At 42.0% G+C, this 24,169-nt stretch overlaps 1 protein-coding gene across 3 annotated transcripts in view; it reads right to left on the reverse strand.

Annotated features, from left to right (window-relative positions):
* Positions 1 to 427: 427 nt before the first annotated feature.
* Positions 428 to 24,169, reverse strand: part of LOC143815589 (uncharacterized) — a 113,072-nt gene continuing 89,330 nt past the window's right edge. Inside the window, exons 3-6 of one of the 3 annotated variants that reach the window (XM_077294942.1) lie at positions 14,294 to 14,392; positions 12,374 to 12,426; positions 7,784 to 7,885; positions 428 to 962 (exon numbers count right to left, since the gene is read on the reverse strand). In XM_077294942.1, coding sequence (XP_077151057.1) covers positions 753 to 962; positions 7,784 to 7,885; positions 12,374 to 12,426; positions 14,294 to 14,392 — 464 coding nt within the window. In that variant the 3' untranslated portion in view covers positions 428 to 752. The remainder of the gene's footprint in view (positions 963 to 7,783; positions 7,886 to 12,373; positions 12,427 to 14,293; positions 14,393 to 24,169) is intronic. The other 2 variants (XM_077294943.1, XM_077294944.1) reach the window with 2 other exon arrangements.

The raw sequence follows: 24,169 nt of genomic DNA on the forward strand, positions 1-24,169 counted from the left end.
AAATTATGCCAGAAAAGTCTCACAATGTAGATGATTCTCTCATGCCTTCGGCAATTTATACATGATGTTACTGTGAAAGCACTATAGTTTGTAATATTTTAATATATGTCAATTGTTGGCTATTCTCTAAAATAAAAGATTTGTGTAACCTTCTTGTGTTTGGAATCTTGCTCATGCCAACGACTCACCTGTTCATTTTTTGAAACTTGTGACTCCAATAACTATGGGATAACGCATTTAGAGTAAATTACTTTTTTTATAGGGTAAATTACACATTTACAGTCTTTATTCTTCAGAGTCAGCATTCAGCTCGGCCAAAGCTATATTGTTTCCGTAAATATAAGTAGAGGTCTGATATGTCCTTAAAGGGACGATCCAAAACCAAATGTTAATTTCATATTAAATGTCTATTTAATTCTAATCACTGTACTTCAATTGAATATTCCCTACCATTTCCTCTCTATTCTAACTTCCTTTCTGCTTTTTTTTTTGTTTACTTCAATGACGTTTCATTTAAGAATCCTCAGTTCATCCTGGGGATGCTGTGATACTCAAATGGGACAACGACAAGGAGTTGGAGCTGTGGTCACTGCAGAAAGTTAGAGTAGAAAGGGAACAATACAAAGTTTTTAATTCAGGTATCCTAGAAAAGTGATTAGATTATTAAATTAGATACACATTTAGCCTGAAATTCACATTTGGTTTAAGTCTGCCCCTTTAAAACACAGAAACAGCAAAAATATTTAAGTTCTTTAGCTTTCTTGGGCAGTTGTTGGCTTTTTCTTATTCACGCATGCATACAAGTCTTTGCTGACATCTCCTGACTCCGACTTCTCTGACATTAGTTTAATCTCCGCATAAGTGGGATCCGGATCAGTGTCTTGAGGCAGATTCTTTGCTCTTCTTTTGGCATTCAGATTTATCTCTGTGTAGATAAGTGTGTCATCTCGTTGTGATGCCTTCTGCAATCATGGAGACAAATATTAATAGGTTTTCATGTGTGTAATTTGTATATAAATACGTCATTTTCAACTGTTACCCTGTTAACAAATGTATACTTCTACAGATTATATTAAACTATGTAATTTCAAGGTAACTATCATTAGGCAGGGGAGAAATTCATCCAGAAGATGAATTATATGCAACAATACCCACATCTTCATTGTTTTGTAATCACAATCACAGTAGGATCAACCCTCCTAAGCCGTCTATATGGACATGTAGCATAACATGATACCTTCATTGCTGTGATATGATGTCTTGTTCCTCAGAAATCAACGTTTTTCTTAATATGTAAATGGGGTGCTAAGATCTATTGACCCATACATAAATCTCCAAGGAATCTGCCTCCAGAGCTTAGTTTGTATACTAGTGTGAATGTAGATGTAGATCAGCTCTTGGGCAGATTCTCAGGGAGATCTATATCCGTCCCATAAATCTTAACAACTTATTGACATATTATAAAATATGTAGGTTTTTCTAGAATTAGAGCCGGTGCCTGCGCACTGCTATATTGACGTTGCAGTAGATTTCTTCAATATAACAGCTGCGGAGATCGTGGTATGCGCACTCTCTGACTCCGGTGTCATTTTATTGAAATCTTGGAATACAACGTTAACATAGCAGTGCACATCCCGCAATGTCTGGTGATGTTGTCTTGAAGACATTGAGTCTGCAAAATCACATTAGTGTGGTGAGCGCATGCGCTGACTCCGGCTCTACACTGCACAGGCACCAGAGGCTTCGGACAGGACACATCTCCGGTTAAATTATAGATTTATGCTATTATTTAATTTTTATTTAAAACTCGCCATGCGGGTCCGGAGGTATTGGTAATTTCTATTTGTTGCTAATTTTTATGGTTGTTATCAAGGGGGTGTGGCTAATAGGATTCTAGGGGGGGGTGTCTTCATGCTGCTCTGCATAAATACAGTGCCTTGGTAAAAACCATGAGGATTAGTTCCATATCTTTGGGGTCTAAGGGGTAACGTTTCTCCTTATGGAGAGTGACATACCAGCTGGCTTGTCAAGGTAAGGAGGCTTATTCGCCGTGCAATGCTCCTCTGGGAATTTAAATTTAGTGCACGACTCGTTAAAGGGTTGATTGTGACTTGTAGGATCGCTACTTCCAATAGGTGGCGCTATAGAGTTAAGTCCTCTTTTTTTCAGCAGAGGCAATTTGCATATTTAAATTCCCAGAGGAGCATTGCACGGCGAATAAGCCACCTTACCTTGACAAGCCAGCTGGTATGTCACTCTCCATAAGGAGAAACGTTACCCCTTAGACCCCAGTCCAGAGCCTCTCACCTAGCCAAATCAGTTCTCATGCTTCGCACTGACGAGGGCCAACAGCCCGAAACACCGTGTCTGTGAATTGAGATACTGATTTGGCTTTTATCCTAAGTCATATTGCACGACTCGTTAAAGGGTTGGTTGTGACTTGTAGGATCGCTACTTCCAATAGGTGGCGCTATAGAGTTAAGTCCTCTTTTTTTCAGCAGAGGCAATTTGCATATTCCATATCTTTGAACAGTATGGTGGATTTAGAAATAACAAACAAATAGATTTTCAGGTGAGCAGCAGAAATAAAATACGAGCAAAGACTGACCACTTTGAGCTGGTAACAGGTTCTCTTTAAAGTGACTTGCAATGCACAATTTGAGAAAAATAAGGAAGTTAGCTCTCTCGCAGAATGAAGAAATTTTCTCGCAAGTACCATCTAAGAAAGGTAGCTAACCTATAAATCAGTGTCCGACCCTTCAACAAGCCTTGGTTATCTAGTATTTCCCCCATGTTGGCTCAGACTTGTCACACTCAGCCAGCCAAACAGGGCTCTATACTGATGAGGAGAAAACACCCCCAAAACAGACTATCTTTAGATGACTTTCTGGCTTAGCATTTATCTCTATTCACAGCATGCTTGCTGTTTTGAGGGATATGGTTGACTCTGGTCTTCCCTTTACTACTTATATCTGATCACTCGCTCGTTCATGTCATCTAAACTTTAAAAAAATAAAAAATTGCTTGAATATTACCTTTTTTTACATTTTCTTACCTTTGACTCAGTAAAAACTCTTACTTTTGCTGTTATGGATTACTTTTGCTTTGGCTGGATTATTGCAATTCTTGACTAATCAATCTCTTTCCTAATAAACCCTCTTCTCTCCAATTTATCCTGAATGCAGAAGCTAGAATCACATTTCTCTGCAGCCGCTACAATGATATCTCCACCCTGTGCCAGACATTGCACTGGTTACCGATCCACTACAGAGTACAATATAAACTTATCTCTCATCAACAAGCTCATCGCAGGCTTGCACTGCCTTACACCTTGCCCTCATCTCTGTCTTCCACCTTACCTGTGCTCTCCTTTCCACTAATAACCTAAGACTAACATCCTCAATAGTCAAAACTTCCTGCTCCCATTTCCAAGACTTCTCTCGTGGTGCAAAAGGTTTCTGGAATATTCCAAGTATCCACAAATCTGAGCATGCTCTAAAAACACATTTCTTTAGACTGGCCTATCACCTCACCACACTAATCTAACTATTCCTTGTTCTCCCCAATTTTTCTTCAGAATGTGGTCCCTTCTAGCATCTGCTTCATCACCCTCCTTGCACTCAGTAGCACTTTGTATCTGACATTTACAGACACTAGTTGATGACCAGATCATGCAACATTATTTGAATACATCTACGGTATTTATTATATTGAGGGCTAGTCTATACACTTCAAGCACTTTTTTATCTTCTGTGTAATCCCTATTTCTGTATAGAATGTGAGCAGGGTTCTCAGAAAGGATCTCACCTCACTTCTTTACTCTGTAACCTCTGATATGGTTTGTACATGTCTCCTCTGAATTGTAAAGTGCTGTGGAATATCTCAGTGCTATAGAAATAATAATTATTGTTATAAATGCTTATTAAAGGGTCAGACATAGATATTGAGATGGTACTTGCAAAATAATATGTTCTGCGAGTGACCTTATTTTCATATATTTCTACACTCAGGCTTGTTATCAATGAGTGGGGATTCAAAATCCAGCTTCCCCCACTACCCAATGGTGGCAAAATGTAAACATTTTACTAAGCTGGAACAGCACAGCTCCTTACACTCTGTGAAGACCATTCTCATGTGCTGCAGCTCAGCTACCATTGAAGTGAATAAGAACTGAGCTGCAGTACCTGAGAATGACCACTAGACAGTGTACGGAACTGTAGTTTCCCAGCTCTGTATACTGTTCATATCCACCAGCTACCACAGCTGCAAACAGCTGATTGGAGAGGGCAGATATTGTTGATCTGTCCTAAGGATAGGCTATCAATACCTAAGTTGCAGATAACCATTTTAACCCCTTCATGGCAAGAGGTATTTTCGTATTTGCATTTTCATTTTTTGCTCCTCTTCTTCCCAGAGCCATAACTTTTTTATTTTTTGGTCAATATGGCCATGTGGGGGCTTGTTTTTTGCGGTACGAGATGTACATTTGAACGACACCATTGGTTTTAACATATCATGTACTGGAAAACAGGAAAAAAATTGCTGTGAGATTGCAAAACAAGCGCAATCTCACAGTTGTTTTATGTTTTGCCTTTTTACCATGTTCACTAAATGCAAGTTCATAGACACCAAACATGTCTAGGTTCTATATCTAAGTGGTGAAAAAAAATTCAAAATTTTGTTAAAAAAAAAAATTGCGCCATTTTCCGATACCTGTAGCGTCTCTAATTTTTGTGATCTTGGGTTGGGTGAGGGCTTATTTATTGCGAGCCGGGCTGACATTTTTAATAATACCATTTTGGTGCAGATATGATCTTTTGATCGTCCATTATTGCAATTGAATGCAATGTGGTGGCGACCAAAAAACGTAATTCAGGTGTTTTGACTTTTTTCTCTCTACACTGTTTAGTGATCAGGTTAATCCTTTTTTATTGATAGATTACGCAATTCTGAACACAGCGATACCAAATATGAGCATGTTTGATTTTTTTTATTGTTTTATTTTGAAAGGGGTGAAAGGTCGTAATTTGAACTATTATTTATTCATTTATTTTTTTATATTTTTTAAAACTTTTTTTTTACTTTTCACATGCTTCAATAGTCTTCATGGGAGACTAGAAGCTGCCATAACCCGATCGCCTCTGCTACATATAGGCGATGATCAAATCGCCTGTATGTAGCAGAATTACTCACTTGCTATGAGGGCCAATTACCGGGCTGCAGGAGACCTCTGGTTGTCATGCCAACCCATCGGTGACCCGTGATTTCCGGAGTGCTCGCCAGGAGTGCGGGTTAAATGCTGCTGTCAGAGTTTGGGCCCGCTATACCATGATAGTGTATTTGATTTGAGGCCTAGACAGGTAAGCACCTTTGCCTGTTTTTCTGTGGTGTTTTTCTAGAATAATGGAAGTTTTTTCCTCCTTTCTTTCCTCCTGTTGTGGTTTTTGCTGTCAGCGTTTGGCAGTGGCATTTAACAGGTTAACAGTCGCGGGAGGATCGCGATTCCTCCCGTGGCTGTTAGCGGCACATGTCAGCTGTTTAAAATAGCTGATTTGTGCTGGAAAAGATGTTGGTTCACCGCCGAAGCCCACATCAAAGGGAGGTTGTCTGACATCAGCGAATTAATTATGCCCAATGCTGGAAAGTGGTTAAGGTTAGGAGTATGATCTCCACTTGTTTTTAAAGAGGTGGTAAAATTGCTGAAAATCATTGTAAATATAATGATAGATAGATAGATAGATAGATAGATAGATAGATAGATAGATAGATAGATAGATAGATAGATAGATAGAGATAGATGCTAAATCATATTGCAAATATACAGTGCCTTGCAAAAGTATTCGGCCCCCTGGAGCTTTTCAACCTTTTCCCACATGTCATGCTTCAAACATAAAGATACCAAATGTAAATTTTTGGTGAAGAATCAACAACAAGTGGAACACAATTGTGAATTTGAATGAAATTTATTGGTTATTTTAAATTTTTGTGGAAATTGCAAAACTGAAAAGTGGGGCGTGCAATATTATTTGGCCCCTTTACTTTCAGTGCAGCAAACTCACTCCAGAAGTTCATTGTGGATCTCTGAATGATCCAATGTTGTCCTAAATGCCTAATGATGATAAATATAATCCACCTGTGTGTAATCAAGTCTCCGTATAAATGCACCTACTCTGTGACAGTCTCAGGGTTTTGAAGCACAGAGAGCATCATGAAGACCAAGGAAACTTTAAACATCCCAAGGAGCACTGTGCAAGAGATCATATTGAAATGGAAGGAGTATCATACCACTGCAAATCTACCAAGACCCGGCCGTCCCTCTAAACTTTCATCTCAAACAAGGAGAAGACTGATCAGAGATGCAGCCAAGAGGCCCATGAGCACTCTGGATGAACTGCAGAGATCTACAGCTGAGGTAGGACAGTCTGTCCACAGGACAACAATCAGTCGTACACTGCACAAATCTGGCCTTTATGGAAGAGTGACAAGAAGAAAGCCATTTCTCAAAGATATCCATAAAAAGTGTAATTTAAAGTTTGCAACAAGCCACCTGGGAGACATACCAAACATGTGGAAGAAGGTGCTCTGGTCAGATGAAACCAAAATCAAACTTTTTGGCAACAATGCCAAACGATATATTTGGCGTAAAGGCAACACAGCTCATCACCCTGAACAGACCATCCCCACTGTCAAACATGGTGGTGGCAGCATCATGGTTTGGGCCTGCTTTTCTTCAGCAGGGACAGGGAAGATGGTTAAAATTGATGAAAAGATGGATGGAGCCAAATACAGAACCATTCTTGAAGAAAACCTGTTGGAGTCTGCAAAAGACCTGAGACTGGGACGGAGATTTGTCTTCCAACAAGACAATGATCCCAAAGATAAACCAAAATCTACAATGGAATGGTTCACAAATAAACGTATCCAGGTATTAGAATAGCCAAGTCAAAGTCCAGACCTCAATCCAATCGAGAATCTGTGGAAAGAGCTGAAAACTGCTGTTCACAAACGATCTCCATCAAACCTCACTGAGCTCGAGCTGTTTGCCAAGGAAGAATGGGCAAGAATTTGTCTCTTGATGTATAAAACTGATAGAGACATACCCCAAGCGACTTGCAGCTGTAATCACAGCAAAAGGTGGTGCAACAAAGTATTAAGTTAACGGGGCCGAATAATATTGCACGCCCCACTTTTCAGTTTTTGAATTTCCACAAAAATTTAAAATAACTAATAAATTTCATTCAGCTTCACAATTGTGTTCAACTTGCTGTTGATTCTTCACCAAAAATTTACATTTGGTATCTTTATGTTTGAAGCATGATATGTGGGAAAAGGTTGAAAAGTTCCAGGGGGCCGAATATTTCGCAAGGCCCTGTACAATATATATATATTTATCTGGATGATTTAGGCTTTTTTTAACCCTCTTGTGCCCTAGTAAGTAAACAGGATGTTGCATCTGTTCTGCTATACAATCTATAAATGTAGGGGTAAGCGCTGGGCCAAAAATGTTGCTGTAGAGAAAGCTATTGAGATCTATGTGTGATAGAGCCTGAAGTATAATGAAGGCAAGCAATTTGATGTTTATTAGTTCCTGAGGGAAAAAGCTTGGCGGATGTTTGCTTCTCATAGAGGTCAACAATTCACTCAACAGGAAGATTTTGACATGTTGTAAAAGTAAGAAAATGCAGAGGTGGCAATCTTTACAGGACTTATTGCATAAACAACACTTGTTTTCAGTAAGTAGATGAAACTATTTCTCCGTGTCCTTCATAAACTGAAAAATTACCTTAATCTCAGTGTAAGTGGTTTCTTCTGCTTTTGGCTCCTTTGACTTCTGATTGTGTTTATTTAATACAACTTCACGGTAAATTATATTTTCACCGTTAGTCTATAAATGAGAAACATGCAAACTACAGTAATGACTGTAAGATTTCAAATTTGTTAGCTAATGATCCATATTACAGATAAAATTAAAAATCAGCCCATTTATGTCAGCAGCACTCCTCACACTTGAGGACTTTCCTTCGTGCAGGATTACGTAGCATGTCAACATCCAAAAATAGCAGTAATGACTAAAATATTGCATAGGTGAAACTGTAATTGATTATTGCAGTGGCCACTGTGAGACTGGACATATGTACTTCATGTATTAGCAATTATGAACATTAACCCTTTTTTGCATTAACACATGAATTAACAAATTAATGCCATGGGGAGGTGACCATATTTGTGTAGTGGGGTCCATAGTTGAGCACGCTTCACACGCAGCTGATGCTGGCTATATTAAATAGCCATTATCTGTCTCTAACTGCCGTGGCCAGAGCCAAGCAACAGATGTGGTTATTAATCATTTAGATGTCGCTTAGATGCACTCATCAGCTCTCATCAGTCTGCCCATGATGGGTATGGTATAAACGCTCAAACAATCGCAGGTTCAAGTTCCCTAATGAGACTAAAAATAATGTAAAATAAAGTAGATGAAAAATTCAAATTACCCCTCTTTCTCCCCGTTAAAGGGAACCTGTCACCCCCAAAATCGAAGGTGAGCTAAGCCCACCAGCATCAGGGGCTTATCCAGGGCCGGACTGGCCATTGGGCACTTCTGGCAAATGCCAGAAGGGCCGGTGCCAGTAGTGGGCCGCTCGATCCGCCTCCCCCCGCCCCCGCCGTCGCATTCAACTATACCGGCGTATAGACGCCGGTACAGTTGAATTCAATGATGGAGGAGAGCGTCTACAGACGCTCCTCTCCCATCATTCCCCGCTCTGCCTCTGACACTGCGGGTGCGCGATGATGTCATATCATCGCGCACCTGCTGTGTCCCGGGCAGACTGCACGCTGCTGAGACAGAGACAGGAGCAGGAAGGCGGAAGCAACGCTGGCAAGAGGAGAGGTGAGGAGAGTTGTTTTTTTTTCTGGACAGTGGGGCCATTCTCGGAGGAGGTGAGGGGAGGGGGTGGAGGAAGAGAAGAGATGTGGGCTGTGCTCTGTGCTGTATACTACTGTGCTATATATAGTACTCTGTGGCTGTGCTCTGTGCTGTATACTACTGTGCTATATATAGTACTCTGTGGCTGTGCTCTGTGCTGTATACTACTGTGCTATATATAGTACTCTGTGGCTGTGCTCTGTGCTGTATACTACTGTGCTATATATAGTACTCTGTGGCTGTGCTCTGTGCTGTATACTACTGTGGGCTGTATATAGTTCTCTGTGGGCTGTGCTCTGTGCTGTATACTACTGTGGGCTGTATATAGTTCTCTGTGGGCTGTGCTCTGTGCTGTATACCACTGTGGGCTGTATATAGTTCTCTGTGGGCTGTGCTCTGTGCTGTATACCACTGTGGGCTGTATATAGTTCTCTGTGGGCTGTGCTCTGTGCTGTATACCACTGTGGGCTGTATATAGTTCTCTGTGGGCTGTGCTCTGTGCTGTATACCACTGTGGGCTGTATATAGTTCTCTGTGGGCTGTGCTCTGTTCTGTATACTACTGTTGGCTGTATATAGTTCTCTGTGGGCTGTGCTCTGTGCTGTATACTACTGTGGGCTGTATATAGTTCTCTGGGCTGTGCTCTGTGCTGTATACCACTGTGGGCTGTATATAGTTCTCTGTGGGCTGTGCTCTGTGCTGTATACTACTGTGGGCTGTATATAGTTCTCTGTGGGCTGTGTTCTGTGCTGTATACTACTGTGTGCTATGTGCTATATATAGTACACTGTGGGCTGTGCTGTATATATTACTCTGTGGGCTGTGCTGTATATATTGCTCTGTGGGCTGTGCTATATATAGTACTCTGTGGGCTGTGCTGTATATAGTACTCTGTGGGCTGTGCTGTATATAGTACTATGTGGGCTGTGCTGTATATAGTACTCTGTGGGCTGTGCTGTATATAGTACTCTGTGGGCTGTGCTGTATATAGTACTCTGTGGGCTGTGCTGTATATAGTACTCTGTGGGCTGTGCTGTATATAGTACTCTGTGGGCTGTGCTGTATATAGTACTCTGTGGGCTGTGCTGTATATAGTACTCTGTGGGTTGTGCTGTATATAGTACTCTGTGGGCTGTGCTGTATATAGTACTCTGTGGGCTGTGCTGTATATAGTACTCTGTGGGCTGTGCTGTATATAGTACTCTGTGGTCTGTGCTGAATACTGCTCTGTGGGCTGTGTTATCTACTACATGGGCTGTGCTATAGTATGCAGGCTGTGCTGTATACTATGCGGTTTGTGCTATATAATATGCGGGCTTTGCTATATACTATGGGGAGTATATTATATTCTATACTATGGGGGGCTGCATTATATTCTATGGGGGGCTACATTATATATTATGGGGAGGTGGGCTGTATTATATTCTATGGGGGTTACATACTCTGGGGTGGCTGCATTATACTCTGGGGTGGCTGCATTATACTCTGTGGTTGGTGTATTATACTCTGGGGTGGCTGCATTATACTATATGTGGGCTGCATGATACTGTATCGAGGACTATGGGGAATACGTTATACTATATGAAGAACTATGGGGTGCATTATACTATGGGAAGTGAATTGTACTACATGGATGACTGTGGCGGTGCATTATACTATATGGAGCACTATGAGGAGTGTATTATGCTATATGGAGGACTATGAGGAGTGTATTATACTATGTTGAGGACTGAGCAGTGTATTTTAATATATGGAGGACTATAGGGAGTGTATTATACTATATGGAGGACTATGGAGCACATTATAATATATGGAGGACTATGGGGTGTATTTTACTAAACAAGTAAAATGCTGCATATTCAGATTGTTTTTGCTGGAACAAAAAGCCTTGTTGTCAGCAGCACATTGCCAGTGTAAACTGTAGATGTGCTGCTGAAAACATGATACTGTATGGTGATCTGTTAGTGATCTATTAGTGATCGTTCTGTCCCATCATTATTCCTCAGCTGGTGGAAAGAGGCCGGGAAACAAGCGTTGAACAACTTCCGTATTGTCGATCAAACTCATTTAGCGGCCTGAACTCAGCGCACGTAAATACAACAGAAAGGCTTCTGTGTGATGTGGAATATGTTAGCTTTTGGGGCCCCATTTTAAACTTTGCCTAGGGCCCCACTTTGCCTAAAACCGGCCCTGCCTACAAGTGTACAAAGATATTATACAGTCACCATGTGACAAGTGGGCCTGTGTAACTTCAAATGCCAGGGCTGAATTTTAGTCCCAGTCCGGCCCTGGGCTTATCTACAGCATTCTGGAATGCTGTAGATAAGCCCCCGATGTACCCCAAAAGATGAGAAAAAGAGGTTAGATTATACTCACCCAGGGGCGGTCCAGGTACGATGGGCGTTGCGGTCCGGTCCAGGGCCTCCCATTTTCTTACGATGACGTCTTCTTCTTGTCTTCATGCTGCGGCTCCGGCACAGGCGTACTTTGTTTGCCCTGTTGAGGGCAGAGCAAAGTACTGCAGTGCGCAGGCGCCGGGAAAGGTCAGAGAGGCCCATCGCCTGCGCACTGTAGTACTTTCCTCTGCCCTCAACAGGGCAAACAAAGTACGCCTGCGCCGGAGCCGCAGCATGAAGACTAGAAGAGGACGTCATCTGATGAAGATAGGAGGTGCCGGACCGGACCGCGACGTCCATCGGACCGGACCGGGACCGCCCCTGGTTGAGTATAATCTAACCTCTTTTTCTCATCTTTCAGGTAACATCTGGGGCTTATCTACAACATTCCAGAATGCTGTAGATAAGCCCCTGATGCTGGTGGGCTTAGCTCACCTTCAATTTTGGGGGTGACAGGTTCACTTTAAAAATAAAGAAGAGGAAAATTAATACATTCTGTATCGTAGCATCAGTAAAGGTCCGATCAAAATATGAAATTAATTAAATTGCCTATTACCATAAACAGAACTAAATGAAAAGTGATTGATGTTGTGTCAGTGATATTGCTGCAGTGTTGGAGCAGTCCATGGTGGGTTCACTGTCATGATTCCAGATATTACCATTGGGTGATAATGTGACTAAGTGTATGCAATTTGCATATATGCAGTCACAGGCCAACTAGACTCATCTTGCTTCTCTCAATTATCTAGTGAGTGCACTGCCAACTATCATGATTCAGCAGTCTGCAATGCATTCTCCATGCATAAATACATGGGAAAGACTTGTCAATCAACTAGAGAGTTGGAGGATCTTTAAACCGTGTTTTCTGCAATCATGCAACCAGGCTCTGATTTATGCTAAATGTGGTTAGGGCAATGGGAATCAACTGTCAGGATCCCTTTAACTTGTACAGTATGGGTTGAGCTTTATAACAATCCTGAATATTTTATTAGATACACATCTGTATGTTTTTTTGCTTTTTAGACATGTAGTTATTTGTATAAATACTTACTCCATCTGACATCTGAGCCATCTCTTGAGACGCATTCAAATTTTTTTTACTACCTTTAATGAAAATGAAAATACTTTTAGCCTTTTTAAATTTTTTAAATATTTTTTATACTTTACATTAGCCTCTTTTTCATTTTTTTTTTTTGTTATTTTCAACCCCCACTCATTCTAAGAGCAATATCTTTTTAATTTTTCTGTGGATAGGGTCACCTGAGGGCATTTTTGTTGGCTTATTTGTTTTCCTTTTGCATGAATTGACTGACAGCCAGATCCATCTACTACATAATGTAGCAAAAAAAGGAATAATAATCTTTGGATTTTATTTTTACAGTATTCACCATGAGGTCAAAATAACATGTTAATGTTGTGCAATCAGTGCCATTATGGAAATATCCCATTTACATACTGGTATATTTATTTTAGTTTTGTTGAATTAAAAAAAATAAAAATGAACTTTTGCAAAATAAAGGTTTAATTTGTATTGCCATATTTTTAGTCCCATAACTGTTTTATTATTCCATCAATGGAGCTGTGCAAGGGATTGTTTTCTGCATAGTAAGTTGCAGTTTTTCTTAGTACTATTTTGGAATAAATTTTTTTCTTACATTCTTACCCCATTTTGTAAGGTAAGGTGACAAAAACAGCAATTCTGTAATTAAAACAATTTTTGTTTGTGTTACTACTTTGGACTTTTAAGGATATGCAATCGTTTTCTTTTTTACCTTTTTGACTATTTTATTTAATAAATGGTAAAAGAGGTTGGGTGATTTTAAACTGTCGTATTTTTGTTTTTTATGTAAAACCTTTTATTGAACTATTTGTTACATTATTTTTTATTTACCCTAGATTACTTTAACCAGCGTAAGGCAATTTTATAATTACCTATAAACCCTGCTTTTGGCCCCCAGCTTGATGACAATGAACGGGCTACAGAGGGAAGGTCTTAGTCTAACCATTTAGTGCTATGGTCACTATTGATCGCTGCATATAAAGGTGTTAAAATGCAGTATTATTAGCTACTGTAGCTCCAATAGTTGCAGTTACAGGCTGTGGGTGACTGTATAACAGAGCTCTATGGACCGGCCTCTTTTCTTATCTGCTTTATGCCCCCATAAGATGTAAATTTAGGTTATAAGATCATGAAGGTGTTTAAACTTTTCCACTAGATAGATGATAACTACTTCATGGCTGAGCCACCCACTGTTTGAACTACTACTAGTTGGGAGGTCTCCCATTCTTTATGACCCACATGACAGTAGCAAAGAGACGTTTAAATGGTGAGGTGGTTGAACATGAGTTAAGGTCAAGTTTTTCAACAGCATCGAAAAGAACAGTTTACAATCCAGCAAAATTGTGTCAAATGTATTAAAATATATTCCATCATATGAGTTGCATGGATGACAATTTTTGAATCGATGATTGGCACATATTCAAAACTACTATAATTCAGCAAAATTTTTAGCTATGTCCTCTTCCTGTATGTGTCACATTATACCCTCCGGGTTCTCCGGTTTCCTTCCACACTCCAAAGACATACTGATAAGGAATTTAGATTGTGAGCCCCATTGGGACAGTGATGATAATGTATGTAAAGCGCTGCGGAATATGATGGCGCTATATAAGCAAAGCATAATAAATAATACAGTAAATTATGCATTCCATCACGTGATCTACATGACCAGCGCTTTCAGGCATTGTTGAGCCTCTTTTACCAACAGCAGCTGTGGCTTCACCTGCTCCCGGGTCAGAACAAGTAGTTCTTCTTGAGCAACTTTCGACTGCATGTTGCACCAATTTTCATTGTGATTTTCATTTCAAAATTATGCCCCATATGGAATTTTGCATGCCATGTATCCACTATCCCAGGTATATTGAAGACTGTATACTTTTTTGAGGAAATATACTGATTAAGAAGACTTACCTGAAGCTTTCCTTACTTTCAGGTACCATAGTGTCACTGCAACTGACAACCATAATGCTATTACCAAAATACTTGTGGTAAGATAGTACATTGTACAATCTGCAACGTATAGAAAAATATAAGCCAATTTTAAAACATCTCTCTCATAAATTATTGCACAGTTAAGTGGTTTATTTCACAATGGTGCTTTATTTTAAAAAAAGTGTCCAAATCACAATATCTTACAAATTTACAGCATTTGCAGTAAGTTTTTGGAGAATTCCTCACTCGGACCCATTTCCTTGGATATCTCCATTAGTCACATTAACAATGAATGGGGCATTGGTACACATGCGTGATCATCACTTCATTCAAACAGGATATTTCAGAGCCCTGTCCCTAGGATTGGTAAGGTGAATAAAAATGCTATTTAGCCAATAAACAAACATATGCAAGCACGATACGTCAGCACACTGCGATTAATTAATATATGAACTCCACTGTATATGTTAAAAATGGAAAGTACTTGGTTAACATTTTTTGACTGTAAAATGAAAAAGTCATCAAACTATGTCAAGGTGTACCTAAAAATAGAAGGTCCTTATCATTAATATCCTACCTCTCCATGTCCCAAACCAGGCCTCATCTGAATGGGGAAGTGAAAGTAAACCAGGCGCGGACAAAGATTTAATTGTGAGTTGTATTCCTGATTTTCCTTTACTTCCCCATTCACATGAGGCTGATTTTGCACATAGAGAGGTAGGACACTTTAGTGTTTAGGGACCATCCATATTAAAAGGTCACCTTGATGTGGTTGGATTGATTTTGCACGCTTTGATCAAAAAACGGTAAAGTACCTTACATTTTTAACGTTTGCAGCAATATTCAAGTTCATGTATTCATTAATCGCAGTGTGCCGACAAATCTTGTATGTATATACCTTAGAATACAATGCTGAAAAAAGTAGGACAAAACCTTCTTTTGGTAAAAGTGGTAAAAGTGGACCCTTTAACGGGAATATGTCATGTCCGATAATGTTAAAAACCTGCAGATATATAGATTAATCTGCATGTTTCTTTGCAGCCAAAACCTGCTCTCTTGGCACTAAAAACATTGCATTTAAAATGTCCTTTTCAGCATTTTCATGGCATTTTTGAAATGTTTTTGGGTATGGATTACAAGCATTCTTTGTCACTACATGTTTAGTAAAATGTGCTTTATTCACCAAAATGCTTCAACAATACCATTGCATTTTTGCAGTGTTTTTTACTTTCTCATTGCATTCTATGGAATAAAAAAAAATGCTGCAAAAAACCTTGAAATAACTGGCATGCTTCACATTAAAAAAAAAAAAAAAAAGCTACAGTTTTCAAGTTCAGTCAGGAAAAAAAATAAGTGTGTGCATGAGACTTCTGAAATCATATCACTTTTGCTGGTACTGTAAATCACAGCTTTTCATTTGCATAAAAAAGCTGAAAAAAGCACTGCAATAATGCAGCATGTGAGCACAGCTTATGAAGGTACCCGGTCACTGTGCTAAAACGTTGGCACTCAGGAGAAAATGAACTTTTTAATTCATGGGGGTGTGCCGGCATGGCTACAGTCAGTGCTATTCTATAGTGCATCAGTACAGATCTGGCTGTCAGACAATTCATGCAGGTATGCCGGTATGGCTACATGCACTGCTATACTATAGTGCATCAGTGCAGCTCTGGCTGTCAATCAAAATTTTGGGGCATGCTTACAGCCATTGTTCACTGTATAGTTAGCGGTGACTGAAGCCGTGCCTGCATGACTGAAAGCATGACTGCATGACTGAAAGCATGCAGCCCCACTGGAGAAATAAAGTTCATTTTTTCCTGGATGCCTGATTTTCAGCATGGTGGCTGAACACCTTTATAACACTAATAACCTGTGGATTAACCCTATACCTGCAGGTTAATAGAGTTATCCAATGTGACAGATTCACATTGAATTATGCAATGTGTTTTTTCTGGAACTCGTTGGCCTAAGATAACTAGAGCAGATAAACGTATACAGTATAATGTTGACAAAAGTAGTCCTTTGCTTTGGTTATGATTATCTTTACACCCATGGAAAATTTTACAGATATTTGAGACAGCACTGTTGATTCATGGACGACAAGTTGTACATTGTGATATCTCCCAAAGCTAATCAGAGTGACATTGATCTGTGGTTCTCAAATAAAAGCCCTTACTTGTTACTGACTGCAAAAACTGTGTTTAACCCCTTAACGACCGCCGATATGCCTTTTAACGGCGGCAGTTAAGGGTGCATAAACCACAGCGCCGCTAATTAACGGCGCTGTGGAAAAAGTGAATAGCGCCCCCCTAAGTCGGATTTTCTCTGGGGTCTCGGTTACCGGGGGTAGCCGAGACCCCAGAGAACATGATTCGGGGTTTTTTTTACCGACCCCTGGGTTGCAATCGCTGGTAATTAACCGTTAACCGGCGGTCGCAAAAAAAAACAACGCAATTTCCCATTTAATTTATCTGTCCTCCGATGTGATCGCACATCAGAGGACAGAGAAATGGGGTCTCCGATCGCCCCCTGATACTCACCTGTCTCCCCCGATACTCACCTGTCTCCCCCGATGTTCCTCGTGGCTTCCGATGGGCGCCGCCATCTTGTTCCGGCCAAAAAATGGCGGGCGCATGCGCAGTGCGCCCGCCGGCCGGCACCTGGAAGATCTTTGGGGTCTCGGCTACCAGGGGTAGCCGAGACCCCAAAGAACATGATCGGGGTTGCTTTTTACCGACCCCTGTTTTGCGATCGTCGGTAATTAACTGTTTACCGGCGACCGCAAAAAAACCCCCCAAAAAACATGTGTAATTCTCTGTTCTCTGATGTGATCGCACATCAGAGGACGGAGAAATAGGGGGATTTGGGGACCCTGTTATACTTACCGATGTCCCTGGGTCATCCTGTGTCCCCTCCTGGCCGCCGGCTTCTTCCTCCGTTAAGAAAATGTCAGGCACATTCACAGTCTGCCCGCCATGATCTGCCAGTCGGTTGGGGCTAAAGTTAGGGTTATAATTGGGGCTAAATTTAGGGTTAGGGTTAGGGTTGGGGCTAAATTTAGGGTTAGGGTTAGGGCTAGGGTTAGGGTTGCGGCTAAAGTTAGGGCTAGGGTTAGGGTTGGGGCTAAAGTTAGGGCTAGGGTTAAGGCTAAATTTAGGGTTAGGGTTAGGGTTGGGGCTAAAGTTAGGGGGGTTAGGGTTGGGGCTAAAGTTATGGCTAGGGTTGGGGCTAAAGATAGGACTAGGGTTGTGGCTAAAGTTAGGGTTAGAGTTGGGATTAGAGTTAGGGTTTGGATTAGAGTTGGCATTAGGGTTACGTTTGGAATTAGGGTTAGGTTTGGGATTAGGGTTAAGGTTAGGGTTGGGATTAGGGTTAGGGGTGTATTGGGATTAGAGTTAGGTTTGAGGTTAGGGTTGAGATTAGGATTAGGGGTATGTTGGATTTAGGGTTCTGATTAGGATTATGGTTGTTTTGGGGTTAGGGTTGTGATTATCCTCAGGGTTGTGATTAGGATTTTGGATCCGGTTCGGATTAGGGTTAGGGGTGTGTTGGGGTTAGGGTTGGAGTTAGAATTGGGGGGTTTCCGCTGTTTAGGTACATCAGGAGGTCTCTAAACGCCACAGCCAATTTTGCGCTCAAAAAGTCAAATGGTGCTCCCTCCATTCTGAGCTCTGCCGTGCGCACAAACAGTGGTTTACCCCAACATATGGGGCATCAGCGCATTCGGGATAAATTGGACAACAACTTTTGGGGTCCAATTTCTCCTGTTAACCTTGTGAAAATAAAAACTTGGGGGCTAAACAATATTTTTTGTGGAAAAAAAAATATTTTTATTTTCACAACTCTGCATTATAAACTTCTGTGAAGCACTTGGGCATTCAAAATTCTCACCACACATCTAGATAAGTTCCTTGGGGGGTCTAGTTTCTAAAATGGGGTCACTTGTGGGGTGTTTCTACTTTTTAAGTACATCAGGGGCTCTGCAAACGCAACATAACGCCCGCAGACCATTCTATCAAAGTCTGCAGTCCTAAACGGCGCTCCTTCCTTTCCGAGCTCTGCATGTGCCCAAACAGTGGTCCCCCCCACACATGGGGTATCAGTGTACTCAGGACAAATTGTACAACAGCTTTTGGGGTCCAATTTCTCTTGCTACCACTGTGAAAATAAAAATTTGGGGGCTAAAAAATATTTTTTGTGGAAATTTTTTTTTTATTATTTTCACGACTCTGCATTATAAACTTCTGTGAAGCACTTGGGCATTCAAAGTTCCCACAACACATCTAGATAAGTTCCTTGGGGGCTTTAGTTTCCAAAACGGGGTCACTTGTGGGGGGTTTCTACTGTTTAGGTACATCGGGGGCTCTGCAAACGCAACATAAAGCCCGCAGACCATTCTATCAAAGTCTGCATTCCAAAACGGCGCTCCTTCCCTTCCGAGCTCTGCCGTGCACCCAAACAGTGGTCCCCCCCACACATGGGGTATCAGTGTACTCAGGACTAGTGTTGAGCGATACCGTCCGATACTTGAAAGTATCGGTATCGGAAAGTATCGGCCGATACCGGCAAAGTATCGGATCCAATCCGATACCGATACCCGATACCAATACAAGTCAATGGGACTCAAGTATCGGACGGTATTCCTGATGGTTCCCAGGGTCTGAAGGAGAGGAAACTCTCCTTCAGGCCCTGGGATCCATATAAATGTGTAAAAGAAAGAATTAAAATAAAAAATATCGCTATACTCACCTCTCCGACGCAGCCTGGACCTCAGCGAGGGAACCGGCAGCGTTGTTTGTTTAAAATTCGCGCTTTTACTTGGTTACGTGAAGTCCCGGCTTGTGATTGGTCAGGGCGGCCATGTTGCCGGGACGCGGACCAATCACAGCAAGCCGTGACGAAATTACGTCACGGCTTGCTGTGATTGGTCCGCGTCCCGGCAACATGGCCGCCATTAACCAATCACAAGCCGGGACGTCACGGGAGGCTGGACACGCGCCCATTTTAAAAAGCGCGCGTGTCCAGCCTCCAGTGACGTCCCGGCTTATGATTGGTCACGGCGCCATGTTGCCGGGACGCGGACCAATCACAGCAAGCCGTGACGAAATTACGTCACGGCTTGCTGTGATTGGTCCGCGTCCCGGCAACATGGCCGCCATTAACCAATAACAAGCCGTGACGTCACGGGAGGCTGGACACGCGCGCTTTTTAAAATGGGCGCGTGTCCAGCCTCCCGTGACGTCCCGGCTTGTGATTGGTTGCGCCGCGGTCAACCAATCACAAGCCGGGAGGCTGGACACGCGCGCATTTTAAAATTTTAAAATGGGCGCGTGTCCAGCCTCCCGGCTTGTGATTGGTTGATCGCGGCGCAACCAATCACAAGCCGGGACGTCACGGGAGGCTGGACACGCGCCCATTTTAAAATGCGCGCGTGTCCAGCCTCCCGTGACGTCACGGCTTGTGATTGGTTGTGTCTCCCATGTGACTGCGACGCAACCAATCACAAAGCCGGGACGTAATTTTAAAATCCTTAAGGACCTGAAATTACGTCACGGCTTGCTGTGATTGGTTGCGTCGCCCATGTGACTGCGACGCAACCAATCACAACGCCGGAACATAATTTTAAAATCCTGAAGGACCTGAAATTACGTCACGGCTTGCTGTGATTGGTTGCGTCCCGGTCACATGGGCGGCACGCAACCAATCACAAGCCGGGACTCACGTAAAGGAAAGAAAAGCGCGAATTTTAAACAAAGAACGCTGCCGCTTCCCTCGGTAAGGTGCAGGCTGCGTCGGAGAGGTGAGTATAGCAATATTTTTTATTTTAATTCTCTCTTTTACACATTTTTACATTAATGTTGTTTCGATACCGATACCCGATATCACAAAAATATCGGATCTCGGTATCGGAATTCCGATACAGCAAGTATCGGCCGATACCCGATACTTGCAGTATCGGAATGCTCAACACTACTCAGGACAAATTGGACAACAACTTTTGGGGTCCAATTTCTCTTGAAACCCTTGTGAAAATGAAAACTTTGGGCTAAAAATCTTTTTTGTGGAAAAAAAAATATTTTTTATTTTCACGACTTTGCATTATAAACTTCTGTGAAGCACTTGGGCATTCAATGTTCTCACCACACATCTAGATAAGTTCCTTGGGGGGTCTAGTTTCCAAAATTGGGTCACTTGTGGGGGCTTTCTACTGTTTAGGTACATCAGGAGCTCTGCAAATGCAACATGATGCCCGCAGACCATCCCATCAAAGTCTGCATTCCAAGCAGCGCTCCTTCCTTTCCGAGCCCCGATGGGTGCCCAAACAGTGCCCCCCCACATATGGGGTATCAGCATACTCAGGACAAACTGGTCAACAGATTTTGGGGTTCAATGTCTCCTGTTACCCTTGAGAGAATAAAAAATTGCAGGTTAAAAAATCATTTTTGAGGAAAAAAAAAGGATTTTTTATTTTCACGGCTCTACGTTATAAATTTCTGTGAAGCACTTGGGGGTTTAAAGTGCTCACTACACATCTAGTTAAGTTCCTTAAGGGGTCTAGTTTCCAAAATGGTGTCACTTGTGGGGGGTTTCTACTGTTTAAGCACATCAGGGGCTCTCCAAACGTGACATGGTGTCCGATCTCAATTCCAGCCAATCCTACACTGAAAAAGTAAAACGGCACTCCTTCTCTTCCAAGCTCTGCGGTGCGCCCAAACAGTGGTTTACCCCCACATATAGGAAATCAAAGTACTCAGGAGAAATTGCACAACAGCTTTTGTGGTCTAATTTCTCCTGCTACCCTTGTGAAAATAAGAATTTGTGGGTGAAAAAATCATTTTTGTGTAAACAAATGCGATTTTTTATTTTCACGGCTCTACTTTATAAACTTCTGTGAAGCACTTGGGGGCTCAAAGTGCTCACCACACATCTAGTTAAGTTCCTTACGGGGTCTAGCTTCCAAAATGGTGTCACTTGTGTAGCGTTTCCACTGTTTAGGCACATCAGGGGCTCTCTAAACGTGACATGGCATCCGATCTCAATTCCAGACAATTCTGCATTGAAAAAGTCAAACGGTGCTCCTTCTCTTCCAAGCTCTGAGGTGCGCCCAAACAGTGGTTTACCCTCACATATGGGGTATCGGCGTATTCAGGAGAAATTGCACAACAAAAGTTATGGTTAAATTTCTGTTTTTACACTTGTGAAAATAAAAAAAATGGTTCTGAAGTAAAATGTTTGCAAAAAAAGTTTAAATGTTCATTTTTTCCTTCCACATTGTTTCAGTTCCTGTGAAGCACGTAAAGGGTTAATAAACTTCTTGAATGTGGTTTAGAGCACCTTGAGGGGTGCAGTTTTTAGAATGTTGTCATATTCAAACAAAATTTGACAGGTGCATAAGTATGGGCACCTCACCAGAAAAGTGACATTAATATTTAGTAGATCCTCCTTTTGCAGAAATAACAGCCTCTAGTCACTTCCTGTAGCTTTTAATGAGTTCCTGGATCCTGGATGAAGGTATTTTTGACCATTCCTCTTTACAAAACAATTCCAGTTCAGTTAAGTTTGATGGCCGCCGAGCATGGACAGCCCTCTTCAAATGATCCCACAGATGTTCAATGATATTCAGGTCTGGGGACTGGGATGGCCATTCCAGAACAGTGTAATTGTTCCTCTGCATGAATGCCTGAGTAGATTTGGAGCGGTGTTTTGGATCATTGTCTTGCTGAAAGATCCATCCCCTGCGTAACTTCAACTTTGTCACTGATTCATGAACATTATTGTCAAGAATCTGCTGATACTGAGAGGAATCCATACGTCCCTCAACTTTAACATGATTCCCGATGCTGGCATTGGCCACACAGCCCCAAAGCATGATGGAACCTCCACCAAATTTTACTGTGGGCAGCAAGTGTTTTTCTTGGAATGCTGTGTTTTTTTGGCCGCCATGCATAACGCCTTTTTGTATGACCAAACAACTCAATCTTGGTTTCATCAGTCCACAGGACCTTCTTCCAAAAATAAATTGGCTTCTCCAAATGTGCTTTTGCTTACCTCAGCCGACTCTGTTTGTGGCGTGCTTGCAGAAACGGCTTCTTTTGCATCGCTCTCCCACAGAGCTTCTCCTTGTGCAAAGTGCATTGTATAGTTGACCAATGCACAGTGACACCATCTGCAGCAAGTTGATGCTGCAGCTCTCTGGAGGTGGTCTGAGAATTGTCCTTGACTGATCTCACCATTCTTCTTCTCTGCCTTTCTGATGTTTTTCTTGGCCTGCCACTTCTGGCCTTAACAAGAACTGCACCTGTGTTCTTCCATTTCCTTACTATGTTCCTCACAGTGGAAATCGACAGGTTAAATCTCTGAGACAGCTTTTTGTATCCTTCCCCCGAACAACTATGTTGAATAATCTTTGTTTTCAGATCATTTGACAGTTGATTTGAGGAGCCCATGGTGCCACTCTTCAGAGGAGATTCAAACAGGAGAACAACTTGCAAGTGGCCACTTTAAGTAGCTTTTCTCATGATTGCATACACCTGGCTATGAAGTTCAAAGCTCAATGAGGTTACAAAACCAAAAAAAGGGCTTTAGTAAGTCAGTAAAAAGTAGGTAGGAGTATTTAAAACAAGAAAATGATAAGGGTGCCCATACTTATGTGTTATGACCCCAGTGGACAGGGTCTCAGAGGAACGTGTAAGTCTGCGAGATACAAAAATCCAGCTCATAGGGCTGTGGTAACTGGGTTGACCAAATAGCTACTCCTAACGCCAACACTAGAAGTAGCCGGGGATCATGCCTACGGTGATCGCTAGATGACTCGCGCCAGCTGGAGAATCTAACTACCCCTAGGAGAAGAAAACAAAGACCTCTCTTGCCTCCAGAGAAAGGGACCCCAAAGCAAGATACAAGCCCCCCACAAATAATAACGGTGAGGTAAGAGGAAATGACAAACACAGAAATGAACCAGGTTCAGCAAAGAGAGGCCAGCTTACTAATAGCAGAATATAGCAAGATAACTTATCTGGTCAACAAAAACCCTATAAAAATCCACGCTGGAGATTCAAGAACCCCCGAACCGTCTAACGGTCCGGGGGGAGAACACCAGCCCCCTAGAGCTTCCAGCAAAGGTCAGGATACAGATTGGAACAAGCTGGACAAAAATACCAAACAAAACAAAAGCAAAAAGCAAGGAAGCAGACTTAGCTTGAAATACAGGAACCAGGATCATAGGACAAGAGCACAACAGATTAGCTCTGATTTCAACGATGCCAGGCATTGAACTGAAGGTCCAGGGAGCTTATATAGCAACGCCCCTGAACTAACGGCCCAGGTGAGCATATAGGAGAAGACAGAAGCTCCAGTGTCAAATCACTAATGACCACTAGAGGGAGCAAAAAGCAAAATCACAACAGTACCCCCCCTTAGTGAGGGGTCACCGAACCCTCACCACGACCACCAGGGCGATCAGGATGAGCGGCGTGAAAGGCACGAACTAAATCGGCCGCATGAACATCAGAGGCGACCACCCAGGAATTATCTTCCTGACCATAGCCCTTCCACTTGACCAGGTACTGAAGCCTCCGCCTGGAGAGACGAGAATCCAAGATCTTCTCCACCACGTACTCCAACTCGCCCTCAACCAACACCGGAGCAGGAGGCTCAGCAGAAGGAACCACAGGCACAACGTACCGCCGCAACAAGGACCTATGAAACATGTTGTGGATAGCAAACGACACAGGAAGATCCAGGCGAAAGGATACAGGATTAAGAATTTCCAATATCTTGTAAGGACCAATAAAACGAGGTTTAAATTTGGGAGAGGAAACCTTCATAGGAACAAAGCGGGAAGAAAGCCACACC

The sequence above is a fragment of the Ranitomeya variabilis genome, chromosome 3 (assembly GCF_051348905.1).
Source record: "Ranitomeya variabilis isolate aRanVar5 chromosome 3, aRanVar5.hap1, whole genome shotgun sequence".
NCBI lineage: Eukaryota > Metazoa > Chordata > Amphibia > Anura > Dendrobatidae > Ranitomeya > Ranitomeya variabilis.